General features: G+C 41.8%; 1 protein-coding gene across 1 annotated transcript in view; it reads right to left on the bottom strand.

The window, feature by feature from the left end:
• The window catches only part of LOC108328967 (protein RRP6-like 2), a 34917-nt gene that overhangs the window by 17156 nt on the left and 4155 nt on the right, over positions 1-13606 (bottom strand). The window contains exons 2-4 of the mRNA XM_017562902.2: positions 13241-13399; positions 11334-11492; positions 11172-11255 (exon numbers count right to left, since the gene is read on the bottom strand). Of these exons, the coding sequence (XP_017418391.1) occupies positions 11172-11255; positions 11334-11492; positions 13241-13399 (402 nt within the window). The remainder of the gene's footprint in view (positions 1-11171; positions 11256-11333; positions 11493-13240; positions 13400-13606) is intronic.

The following is a 13606-nucleotide window of genomic DNA, read 5'->3' as shown; positions in this document are numbered from 1 at the left end:
AGGTTATGCAGGTTCGAGCCGGTTATAGTGAGCTGACCCGGTTATAGTGAGCTGACCCACAACCCACCTATATTAAAAAAACAAAAACTTAATATTAAATAGGTAAACTAACTAACATAATTAATTTAATTTCCCTCTCTCTGTTTGAAGACAATAAGAATCCAGGGTCGCAGACTGCTTCAAAGTGAGCCCTAACTTGCCTTGCCTCTGATTCATTTCATACGCACCACACAGATCAAACATTTCAGCAGTTCCGAACAATTTGTGTGCTTCATGTCTGCTGCTCGTCGGTGTTAGTGCTCCTCCGCATCTGCAGTGTCATGTCGGTGCCCCTCCACGTCTGCAGCATCATGTCATGCTCCTCTGCATTAGTGCTTGCCGGCATTGCTGCTCCTCCATTATTCATCTCCTTCTTCTTGCCAGCCTCTCCATCTTTTTTCTTCATCACAACCTTCCTCTCCCATTCAGGTACCTTTCTCTTTTCCTGGTTCGTTCATATGACTTGTGTAGTGGAGTTCAGGTTGCAAACTTTTGAAGATAACATTATTTACCCATTGCGTCTATTGTAATAATAGAAACATATTTTAGGATAAGTGCTTGGTTCGCAGGAAGAGCTATTCACATTCAATCAACAATTTGCAAAAACTGTGAAGGTGAAAAGTGTGGAACTGCGGGAATTAATTAGCAAAACGTGAATGTGTTAGAAAATTTGGAGTGTGGCAGAGGAGAAAAAAAAAAGAGAGTCTATGTTTGTTTGTGATTGATAAAATATTTTAAGAAATAATAACGTATTTTTAGAAGTTCTCTCTAAATGTATTTTTCTTTTCCAGAACCAAGTTAAGTTCACACAATAATGTCTTTGGTAATTTGCATTAGCATTAGCATATTGATTAAAATCAGTACAACAACCCTTTTGATTGGGAAGGGAAAAAAATGGTAACTAGAAGAAATAGAGAAACATTATTCTATATTTTTTTATAAATTATTCAAGAAACTCATTGAAATAAATTGAAACCTACTTTTACAGAATAACTTACAAATATGAATATTTAAAAATAAAAATAAAAAAATATTTTTTTATTTTTTACATGGGTTAGTGAGCCAACCTACTTAATCTACCAACCTGTGGTGGGTTGAGTCAAGTTGTAAAATTTTTGGCTCACCATAAAGAGAACTAGGTTAGGCTCATTCATTTTTAACTAGATATGTGGTGAGGCAATGTGAGCCGGGTTGACTCACTTTGACATGTCTACTCAGTACATTCATTAAACTGCCATTTCAAAAGAGACTCTATGTTAGATGTTAAGTTGTGTGTTTCTGTTAATTGGGCTTAGCCCATTCTATATTTAGGGTTTAACCCTTATCTTACATTATAAATAAACTACCCTATGTGTATGCTAAACACATAAGGGAGATTTCTCCTACTCTTCTTCACTATATTCAACATGGTATCTAGAGCACAGGAATAGTTCCCGCCAACTCCACGGTCTCCGGTACCCATCACCGCCGCTGTCGCTGCAGACGCTGCCGCCACCGCCGCCGCTGGATTTCCAGAATCGACCAACGACCACACCATCGGAATCGTCTCGACCGGGCGACCACCATGCCACAAAGATCGCGGCGAACGAACCACCCACGCGCCGCCGCAACAGTCACCGCTGCCGCCGCTTCCCACCGCGCGTGCCGGCGCGTCGCCGGAGAGTTCCGCCGCCGATCAGAACCGTCGTGATCGCCTCCTCGCCCTCTTTCTGGATCTGTGGTCGTTGCGTCAATCGGAGCACTTTGGATTTTTTTAGGGTTTCTCCCTCTCCATGGCTGCCCAACTTGATGATCGGAGTCGGTCTCGCCAACCAGGTAAAGGACGTCCAAAATGTGACCATTGTGGCAAGCTAGGCCACAAAATTGATAGATGTTATGCGTTTCATGGACGTCCTCCTCGACCTATAGCAATGGCTAATTCTGATCCACCTCCCCGATCACCGTCTGCAGACCATCCTACTTCATCAAATACCATAAATAACCCTGTAGTCTTTCAGGAATTTCTCAGATGGTATGAGGACCGTCAGCACTCTAGTTCCACTACATCTGCTTCTGTTATACGCACAGGTACTCCTTTTGTTGGTCTGACTCAGTCTCTCGGATCTTGGGTCCTTGACTCAGGTGCCACCGATCATATCACTGGTAACAAGTCCTTGTTTTCTTCCTTGTCATGTCCGGATAATTTACCCTCGGTAACGATGGCTGATGGGTCTAGAGTCTCATCTCATGGTATTGGTACTGTTCATATTTTTCCGTCCATATCCATTGATAATGTACTTTATGTCCCTGGGTCTCCTTTTAACTTATTGTCCGTAAGTCGTCTAACTCGTTCCCTTAATTGTGTTATTTCATTTACCAAAGATTCTGTTTGGTTGCATGATCGGAGTTCGAAACACATGATTGGCACAGGATGTGAGTCTCATGGCCTATATCATCTCAGCCCTTCTCCACATGCTGGCATAATCATGGAGTCACCATCCCTTCTTCATGCTCAGTTAGGTCATCCCAGTCTTGCCAAACTGCAGCAACTTGTTCCGAGTTTGTCCAAATTACCAAGTTTGTCGTGTGAGTCTTGTCAGTTAGGTAAACATACTCCTAGTTCCTTTCCTCGTAGTGTTTCACAACGAGCGTCATCCTCCTTTTCATTGGTTCATTCTGATATTTGGGGACCTAGTCGTGTTAAGTCAACTTTAGGATTTCAATATTTTGTTACCTTTATTGATGACTATTCCAGATGTACTTGGTTGTTTCTCATGAAGAATCGTTCTGAGTTGTTTTCTATTTTTCAATGAAATAAAAACTCAGTTTGGGGTTTCTATTCGCACTTTACGCAGTGATAATGGCCGTGAATACCTTTCTCAACAGTTTAAACATTTTATGGCTTCTCATGGCATTCTTCACCAAACCTTATGTGCTTATACCCCTCAACAAAATGGGGTGGCTGAGCGCAAGAATAGACACCTTATTGAAACAACTCGTACCCTTTTCATTCATGGTCAAGTACCCTCACGTTTTTGGGGTGATGCTGTTCTCACGGCACGTTATCTTATCAACCGCATGCCATCTTCCGTCCTAGAGAACAAAATCCCTCATTCTATCTTATTTCCTCAAGACCCTCTACATCCATTACCTCTTAGAGTTTTTGGGTCTACATGTTTTGTTCATGATTTTAGTCCTGGTCTTGATAAGTTATCTCCTAGGTCTCACAAATGTGTCTTCTTAGGATTTCCACGGTCACAAAAGGGCTATAAGTGTTTTTCCCCTTCCCTCAATCGTCACTTTATCTCTGCTGATGTCACTTTTGATGAATCTTCTTTTTACTTTACACATCTATCTTCTAGTTCTGTCCCTCTCCCTGTTACTGTTGATATTCCTCTTATCTGTGATCCTCCTGGTGATGCTCCACTCATTTTGTCTCCTCCTTCTTTAGACTCTCATTCACCACAGGATCGTCCTTCACCACCACCCCTTCAGGTTTATAGTCGCCGCAATTGTCTCCCTCATGACTCACTTCCAGTGCCGCCTCCTGTGTCTCCTCCGGCTCCAACAAATGAGTCTGACTTGCCTATTACCCTCCGTAAAGGTATACGCTCTACCCGTAACCCTTCCCCCCATTATACTGTTCTTAGTTACCACAGATCATCTCCATCTTTTTACACTTGTCTCTCATCCATTTCTTCTGTGTCAATTCCTAAATCTGTGGGTGATGCCTTAACTCATCCTGGCTAGCGTCAAGCTATGCTGGATGAATTAAGTGCTTTACAGAAAAGTGGAACTTGGGAGCTTGTCCAATTACCATCTGGAAAGTCTGTTGTTGGTTGCAGGTGGGTGTATGCTATCAAGGTTGGCCCTGATGGCACAATTGATCGTCTGAAAGCTCGACTGGTTGCCAAAGGCTACACACAGATTTTTGGTTTGGATTATGGTGATACTTTTTCTCCAGTGGCAAAAATGACCTTTGTTCGCCTATTCATTGCCATGGCCGCTCTTCGACAATGGCCTCTTTACCAACTTGATGTCAAAAATGCTTTCCTAAATGGTGATTTGCATGAAGAAATTTATATGGAGCAACCGCCTGGCTTTGTTGCTCAGGGGAGTCATCTGGATTGGTATGTTGTCTTCGCAAATCCTTATATGGTCTAAAACAATCTCCTCGGGCCTGGTTTGGTAAATTCAGCTGTGTTGTTCAACAATTTGGTATGTCTTGCAGTGAAGCGGATCATTCAGTGTTCTATCGCCACTCAAGTGCTGGATGTATTTACTTAATAGTGTATGTCGATGATATTGTTCTCACAGGAAGTGACTATCTCGGCATCTCTCAGATGAAACAACACCTTTGTCATCATTTTCAAACCAAAGATCTTGGCAAACTCCGATACTTTTTGGGTATTGAAGTAGCACAATCCAATGATGGTATTGTCATATCTCAGAGGAAGTATGCGTTAGACATCTTGGAGGAAACAGGGTTAATGAACTGTAAATCTGTTGAGACACCTATGGACCCTAACATCAAACTCCTACCAAATCAGGGGGAGCCTTTCTCAGATCCTGAACGGTACAGAAGATTAGATGGTAAATTAAACTATCTTACTGTTACGCGTCCTGACATTTCCTTCGCAGTTAGTGTGGTGAGTCAATTTCTAAACTCCCCATGTGAAGACCATTGGGATGCAGTTGTTCGCATACTGAAGTATATTAAAGGATCACCTGGAAAAGGTTTGCTATATGGCCCTAACAACGATACAAAAATCGTTTGCTATTCAGATGCTAATTGGGCCGATTCCCCTTCTGATAGGAGGTCTACTTCTGGATATTGTGTCTCTATTGGTGGTAATCTGATATCTTGGAAAAGTAAGAAGCAAAGTTTTGTGGCAAGGTCCAGCACAGAAGCAGAATATAGAGCTATGACATCTGCTACTTGCGAGCTTGTGTGGCTTAAACAATTACTTAGTGAATTGAAATTTGGAGATGTCACTCACATGACACTTATATGTGATAATCAAGCTGCTTGATAGGATGATGAGGGTGTATGTTAGGAGAAAGAAGAGTATGTGAGTAGTTAGTTGCATTAGCTGGCCTAACTGTCTGACAGTTAGGAAGGGGGAACAATGATGGTTGTATAAATAGTTAAGGGGAATAAGGGGAGGGACTTTTGGACTGTTAGTAGTTTCTAAAACAGGATTTGGTTATCCTTGTTGGGGAAGGTTAAGCTTCCATTGTTCTTCCTATTCTTGCATTCTTTCTTGAAAGTCAATAATATCAGAGGTTATACACACTCTCTGTACTGTTTCCGAGAGTTGTTGAGTGAGAGATAGGATTTCTTTAACAAGAAACCTATCAATTTGGTCCGACCTGCCGGATCCAAATTTTGCGAGAAGTGAACGAAGATGGAGAACGATACCGTTGTGAGACTGGAGGCAATTGAGATCACGATGGAGGGAATGAAGGCTGAGTCAGCGGCTGTACGACGAGACTTGCAGCAAATTATGAGGGTCTTAGGTACGCGCGTTAATCCACCGGAGGGGAGTTCCGATGACAGTTCGGTGAACGACAACAGACACCAAGTCGTGCGGGAAAATGAGAATGGGGGAAATGGAAACAGAGGCGAGGAACAAAAGCTGTGGCGGAAAAGGATTGAATTGCCGACATTCGATGGAGACGAGCCTTTGAGTTGGCTCAACAGAGCGGAAAGGTTTTTCGACATTCAGAAGGTGATGAGCGATGAAGACAAAGTGGAAATCGCGTATGTGAGTATGGAGGGAAGCGCAGCGTACTGGTTTACGTTCTGGAAAGAGAAAGCAAGAAATCGCTCCTGGGACGGTTTGAAGGCCGCGATGATCAACCGGTTCGGTGGGGGATTTAGAGGAACGGTGTTCGAGAGGTTGGCGTCGTTGAGACAGGAGGGCACGGTGGAGGAATTTGTGCGCAACTTTGAGGTATTGACGGGACAGACGAGGGGCATACCGGAGGAGCAAGTACTCGGATATTTCCTCGCCGAACTGCGGGAGGACATAAAGGGGCAAGTTCGAATCCAGAACCCGCCGGATTTAACGGAGGCAATGAGGGTCGCTCGGGACGTGGAGGATGCGATGGTGAGAGCGCAAGGGGGGTTTGCGAGTGGGTTCAGAATGAATTCCGCAGGCGTGCGATCATCGGGAGGAGTGATACGAACAGACCCGATTCGTAATCCGGCGAACCAAGGAGGCCGAGTGGAGACGGCGGGAAATGCGAGAAGAGATGGGGGTATCGCGAACGCGAATACGAGACTGAATATTGCTGGTGGGAACGATAACCGTGGAAGAATGGTGAGAAACCTACCATATCCGGAGTTTCTCAAGAGAAGCAAGGAGGGCCGTTGCTTCCGGTGCGGTGGCCCATTCGCGCCCGGCCATCGTTGTGATGAGAAGAGTTTGAGGGTATTAGTGTTGGCGGAAGACGAAGAGGAGGAAGTGGGGGAAGAACCCGAAACCCAAGGAGAGACGCTCTTGGAGTTATCGGCCTATTCTGCGGAAGGGCTAACGTCGGCCAGAACGCTGAAATTGACAGGGATGATCGGAGAAAAGAGGGTGGTGGTGTTGATAGACAGCGGCGCCAGTCACAACTACATAGGCCGAAAGCTGACGGATGAATTAGCATTGAAGGTGACGGACACCCCGGCGTACTGCGTGAGTTTGGGTGATGGCCACCGGAGAATGACACGGGGCCGGTGTGAGAAGGTGACGGTGAAGCTGGAGGAAGTCGATGTGGAGGAAGATTTTTACGTCTTTGAGCTGGGGGGTGTAGATGTAATTTTGGGAGTTGCATGGCTGGCCAAACTAGGAGAAGTAAGCACCAATTGGGGAAAAATGACTATGGTCTACAAAGTGGGGGACAAGAAGATATGTATAAGGGGTGATCCATCATTATCGCGACAGGTGGTGAATGCCAGGAGCTTGTTTAAACTAGTGGAAGCTGACTCAGGGGCTGTGGTTTGGACTCTGTGCAAAGTGGAGGAGGAAAACTGCAGTGAGTGGGATAATGATATGACGGAAGAGCAGAAAAGACAATTACAGGCGGTGCTGCAGGCGCACTATCCCGTTTTTCGTGAATTTCAGGGGCTGCCTCCAAACCGAAACAGAGAGCACCGCATCCAACTAAAAGAGGGAGTAGACCCCATAAATGTGAGACCATATCGCTACCCTCACCTCATGAAGGGGGAGATTGAGAAGCAGGTGGAAGATATGTTGAAGGCGGGCATCATTCGTCCAAGCACGAGCCCATTCTCTAGTCCGATGATCTTGGTGAAGAAGAAGGATGAGAGTTGGAGGTTCTGTGTAGATTACCGAGCCCTAAATAAAGCTACTGTCCCCGATAAGTTTCCTATCCCTGTGATAGAAGAATTGCTAGATGAGCTGACCGGTGCACGTTACTTTTCGAAAATTGATTTAAAATCTAGATATCACCAGATTAGAATGGAGGAAGGAGATGTGCCCAAGACTGCTTTCCGTACTCACCTCGGCCATTTCGAGTTCCTTGTTATGCCATTTGGGCTCACCAATGCCCCTGCTACGTTCCAGAGTACGATGAATGAGCTATTGCGGAAGTATCTTAGGAAATGGGTGTTAGTTTTTTTTTATGATATCCTTGTTTACAGTTCCACATGGGAAGACCACTTGGTGCATCTAGACGGAGTGCTACGGTTGCTAGAGGAGAATGGATGGGTGGCCAACCAAAAGAAATGTGAGTTTGGAAGAAGGAGGATCCAATATTTAGGCCATCAAATCTCAGAACAGGGGGTGGAGATGGATGGTGATAAGACGAAAGCCGTGGTGGAATGGGGAGAGCCGAGGAGCTTGAAGGCATTAAGGGGCTTCTTGGGGTTAACGGGTTACTATAGAAGATTCGTGGCTGGATATGGAAAATTGGCCAGACCGTTGACGGAGCTATTGAAGAAAGGTAAGTTTGACTGGTCCGAGCAAGCAAAACAAGCGATGGATACGTTGAAGGCTGCGATAACCTCAGCTCCCGTGTTAGCTTTGCCAAACTTTGAACAAGAGTTTCACATCGAGTGTGATGCCTCTGGAGGTGGGGTGGGAGCTGTGTTGACCCAGAATAAGAGACCGATAGCTTTTTTTAGCAAGGCTTTGTCTACGGGTTCTCTAAGTAAGTCAATTTATGAGAAAGAATTAATGGCTCTCGTTTTGGCCATTCAACACTGGAGACCTTACTTGGTGGGGCGGAAATTTACCGTGCACACTGACCAGCGCAGCTTGAAATACTTGATGGAACAGAGAATTACCACTCAAAGTCAGCAAAACTGGTTGGCAAAATTAATGGGATATGACTTTGAGATCGTGTATAAAAAGGGAAGTACCAATAGGGCTGCTGATGCCCTTTCGAGGAGAGATGAAGGAGAGATGGAGGAAGGAGAATTACAGTTCATTTCCAGGCCCTTCTGGCAGGATTTTAACGACATCCTGCGAGAGGTGGAGGAGAACGTGACATTGCAGAAAGTGATTGCTGATCTGAAACAGGATTCAAACTCTCATGGAGCTTACACTTTAGAAAATGAAAGATTGCATTACAAAGGCCGGATGGTGATATCGTCTAGTTCAGTTTGGATACCAAAGTTACTTGATGAATTCCATGTAACCAAAACTGGGGGGCACTCGGGAGTCTACCGTACATATAGGAGGATAGCCCAATCTTTGTATTGGGTGGGGATGAAGATGACAATCACTGAATTTGTGGCGAGTTGTGCAGTATGCCAGCAGCATAAGTACTTGGCAGCAAATCCTCAAGGGCTGTTACAACCCCTACCCATTCCACAAGCTGTTTGGGAGGAAATCAGCTTGGATTTCATAGTAAGATTACCTAAATCCCAGGGGTATGATGCCATTATGGTAGTGGTGGACAGGTTGAGTAAATACGCGCATTTTATGGCATTGAAACACCCATATTCTGCTAAAACCGTAGCTGATGTGTTCACCAAAGAGATCATCAGGCTACATGGGATTCCGGTTTCGATGGTGAGTGATAGAGATCCCTTATTTTTGAGTATTTTCTGGAAGGAATTATTCAAGAGGCAGGGAACACAGCTCAAAATGAGCACGGCGTATCATCCAGAGACGGATGGACAAACTGAGGTGGTTAACCGCATTGTTGAAGGATATTTGCGGTGCTTTTGCTCTGAACAACCAAAGAGTTGGTATGCTATGCTTCCTTGGGCTGAGTTTTGGTATAACACGAGCTATCAAGGAGCTGCAAGATGTACGCCGTTTGAAGTTGTATATGGGAGAGCCCCTCCCTCGTTTAGCCGGTTCATTCCGGGGGAAACACCAATGGAGGCGGTGGCACAGGATTTGATAACAAGGGATGAAGCCCTCAAACAGTTAAAGTATCACTTGAATCAGGCTCGGGAATTAATGAAGCAGCAAGCAGATAAGAAGAGGAGGGAGATAGATCTAAAAGTGGGAGATTGGGTGTACTTGAAGATTAGACCACACCGTCAATCTTCAATGCCAACTAGACTACACCCAAAACTCTCGGCACGTTATTTTGGGCCCTACAAGGTGCTACAGCAGGTGGGGAGTGTAGCTTTTCGATTGGAGTTACCTGAATCTTCCAGGATTCATTCAGTGTTCCATGTGGCGCAGTTAAAGAAAGCGGTGGGGGACCATGGGATTGAAAAGATGTTGCCAGAGGAGTTGCAAGCTGACGGTCCTGCTTTTTGGCCAGCAAAAATTTTGGAGCGTAGGCAAATTCAAAAAGAAGATGAAGTATGTCATCAAGTTCTGGTAGAATGGCAGACAGGGGGAAAAGAAGGAGCAACTTGGGAAGATCAAGCCACAATCCAGGAACAGTTTCCAGAATTTAACCTTGAGGACAAGGTTATGGATGGAGGGGGGGGGGGGGGGGGGGTAATGATAGGATGATGAGGGTGTATGTTAGGAGAAAGAAGAGTATGTGAGTAGTTAGTTGCATTAGCTGGCCTAACTGTCTGACAGTTAGGAAGGGGGAACAATGATGGTTGTATAAATAGTTAAGGGGAATAAGGGGAGGGACTTTTGGACTGTTAGTAGTTTCTAAAACAGGATTTGGTTATCCTTGTTGGGGAAGGTTAAGCTTCCATTGTTCTTCCTATTCTTGCATTCTTTCTTGAAAGTCAATAATATCAGAGGTTATACACACTCTCTGTACTGTTTCCGAGAGTTGTTGAGTGAGAGATAGGATTTCTTTAACAAGAAACCTATCACTGCTCCTCATATTAGCTCTAACCCTATCTTCCATGAGAGAACCAAGCACATTGAAGTTGATTGTCATTTTATTAGAGAAAAAATCATATCCGGAGATATCAAGACTGAGTTCGTTAACTCAAGCAACCAGTTGGCAGACATATTCACCAAGTCCTTACGAGGACCTAGAATTGACTATCTTTGTAACAAGCTTGGAACATATGATTTATATGCTCCAGCTTGAGGGGGAGTGTTAGATGTTAAGTTGTGTGTTTCTGTTAATTGGGCTTAGCTCATTCTGTATTTAGGGTTTAACCCTTATCTTACATTATAAATAAACTATCCTATGTGTATGCTAAACACATAAGGGAGATTTCTCCTACTCTTTTTCACTATATTCAACACTCTATAATAAGGTCAGATACTCAGCCATTAGATCATACAAGCAAGAAAAAGGCTAAATAAAAGCAAAGCTGACATAGATCTCAAGGAAGGGCTTATTTCCAGTTTCTTTCTCCAAGGCCACGGCAAAACAATCACCTTATTACTCTAAGGAAACAAACTCATCCAACATTTGACACAATTTGCAAGTATTATTTATGAAGCTAACCTTGCTTGGATGACAATTTCAAGATATAAAAAAACAATTCAAGTGCTTTCACTTAACAACTTATGCTTTTAGGATGGTTTGCAAAACAACAACAGTTTACATGCCAAATTCACCAGGTAAAACAGAAATTACTTCTGCAAATATTTATTAAATGCCCCATACATGCAGAGCCAGTATCAAATAGCTAGAGAAACTATGTAATATAAGAAAAAATGCGGCAACAATTATATAACTCAACATACAATTTCATTTCCTTCACTAAACAAGAAAAGTAATTTCAATACTGAACATCCTTGGAACAAACAAACCTGGCCAGTATCAAACATATTACAGACATAAATGCCAAAATCCCGTTGCAGCCACAAAATATCACGATCAGCTCCATGCATGACCTATTTTAGCCATAAATAAAGTCAACAAAAAGAAGCAAGTTGCATGAATTAAAGAAACATCAGTCACGTGAATTTGACCTTCTTCTTGGTAGGGTCCTTGAAGACTTCCCTCAGGTATGGTCCAACATGATTACGAACCTTCAAAGTGTCTATAACAAAATCTTCAGTCCTGGTTGAGATTTGCATTAAGCAAGTCAAACCTTGGAATGACCGATAATGATTATGTTCCAAATCCACCTTAACATTCCAAGTCAAGATAAAAAAAAATCAAAAGAATATAATGAAACAAACGAACAAGAGAAGTATCATAGAGGAAGAATACAGACTATAATTAAATTGAATGCATTAAAAACAACCAGTGTTCAGAACGCAATAACAAATTGCAATATAGATAAAAAAAGATCAAAACATACCAAAAAAACAGCTTAACCAAAACAAATAAATCACAAGGAGGGAAACATAAATGAAAGTAGAAAAATTAGTCATTTAGGTTATACAACTTGAGCACACACTAACTTAACCTTAACAACCCAACATCTGCCATAAGCTAAACTTCAGAAAAAAAGAAAAGGTATATTATATTTTCCACATATGGCATATGTTAGTAAGCTTGAAAGGCTAGCTTAAGACTTGCTTTGAAGGTTTGTCACATTCCAAAACAAAATAAGCAACTGATACATTGTTGTAAATAGTAGCTTATTGCAATAAAAAATATTCTCAATATCTCTGCAGTGATTAAGAAAAAATCTTAGAATCTTCGTCTTCCTTTCAACATAAATTTATTTCCTTATTTTAAAGGATTTAATTATTACAAATAGAGATGATGAGAATGCAATTGGAGTGATTGTTATCAACAAAAATAGTATTTTATTTCCTTACAAAGTCCAAGCATCAGAGTTCACGATCTTGGGAGCCACCTGTTGTTGTTTGCCACCTTCGTAGAGTTTAGTAGTATACCAAAAAGGTGTACCACTCCAACTATCACAATGTGGAAAGTTGCATTGTCAAGAGAATTGCCACACCCTGCCACATGCCAACACCAATGACAACGTGTGTAGACTGTCACAGACAGGGTCAGCAGGACCTCTTGAGCCCATTCCAAGGGGTTTTGACATCTCATTTGGCTCCTATTTGAGTCGATCTAGAATTTCTTTTTGTTCTTTTGCCAAACGGGTTCTCTTACTTATGTCTTCATTTGGAGATTTCTTTTTCAAAGTTTAGTATGAAAGCTTTAGAATTTTTCTATTCATTTAAACATTTCTTGTCTCCTTCTTTTAAAGGATTTGATTATTACAAATAGAGATGATGAGAATGTAATTAAAGTGATTATTATCAATAAAATAATTTATTTCCTTACATAGTTCAAGTGATACAACTAATATATGCAATTTATTGAGCATCACCACAACAATGACTACTTACTCAACGCAATATCAAAAACAACTTCAATAGCTGTTAGAGGAAAGGACAAATAACTTTGAAATACTACTGTCGTTAAGTAGCCTATACTAAGCACAAACAACATCCGTAAAAAAGAAGGGAAGGTACACAAAGTAAATAATAATCAAACTAGTGATACTGCACTTGGAAGAGCACAACAATTAGTACAATTTACATATAGATTTCTAACGCATGTCAAGGGTGTTGAGTTTGTTATTGCCAGTAAAGAACTGTTCGACACACAACATAATTGAAATTGGAACAGAAACATAAACAAAGGAATAAATATCCATATATCAAGACATGTATTAAGATTTGTTCAGTTAAATAACAAGATTTAAATGAATGCACAAACTATAAATTATGAACCATTGCAGCTGCACATATTATAGACAATAATTTGTTGTTATAACATGGTTCGGCTAATGAATAATAAACAAGCTTTAAAAGAAATGTATAGTGAAGCCACAAAAAAAGAAAGAACATAGTAGTACAAATGAAGGAAGCTTTATAGTAAAATATAATGAACAGCATTTATGGTATACCGCAAATTCATTAACTGTAGACAGCGTAGCAGCCAACTCCTTCAATCCTTTGACTTCCTCTACAAGCTTGAAAGGGGTGCATTCTATTGACAGAGACTTTATTGGCAAAATATCCTCAATATTTTCTTTATCAACAAAATCCAAAACAGAGAATTTCTCCTGAAACATAATTTAATTATTACAGAACATAATTAAGAAATAATAGATTAATAAGAATTTTATACATTATTAAGATTGCCATTGTCACACAAATTGGTTACAAATCTAATTGACCTAATAAAAGTAAAGAGAAAAAACATTGGTGGCTCTATAGCATAAGATATGGAAATGTAATAAAATGGTTGAATGAGACGCTTTCTACACGAT

Source organism: Vigna angularis, chromosome 2, assembly GCF_016808095.1.
Source record: "Vigna angularis cultivar LongXiaoDou No.4 chromosome 2, ASM1680809v1, whole genome shotgun sequence".
NCBI lineage: Eukaryota > Viridiplantae > Streptophyta > Magnoliopsida > Fabales > Fabaceae > Vigna > Vigna angularis.
The sequence above is the reverse complement of the archived record's forward strand: the minus strand, read 5'-3'. Positions and strand labels throughout refer to the sequence as shown.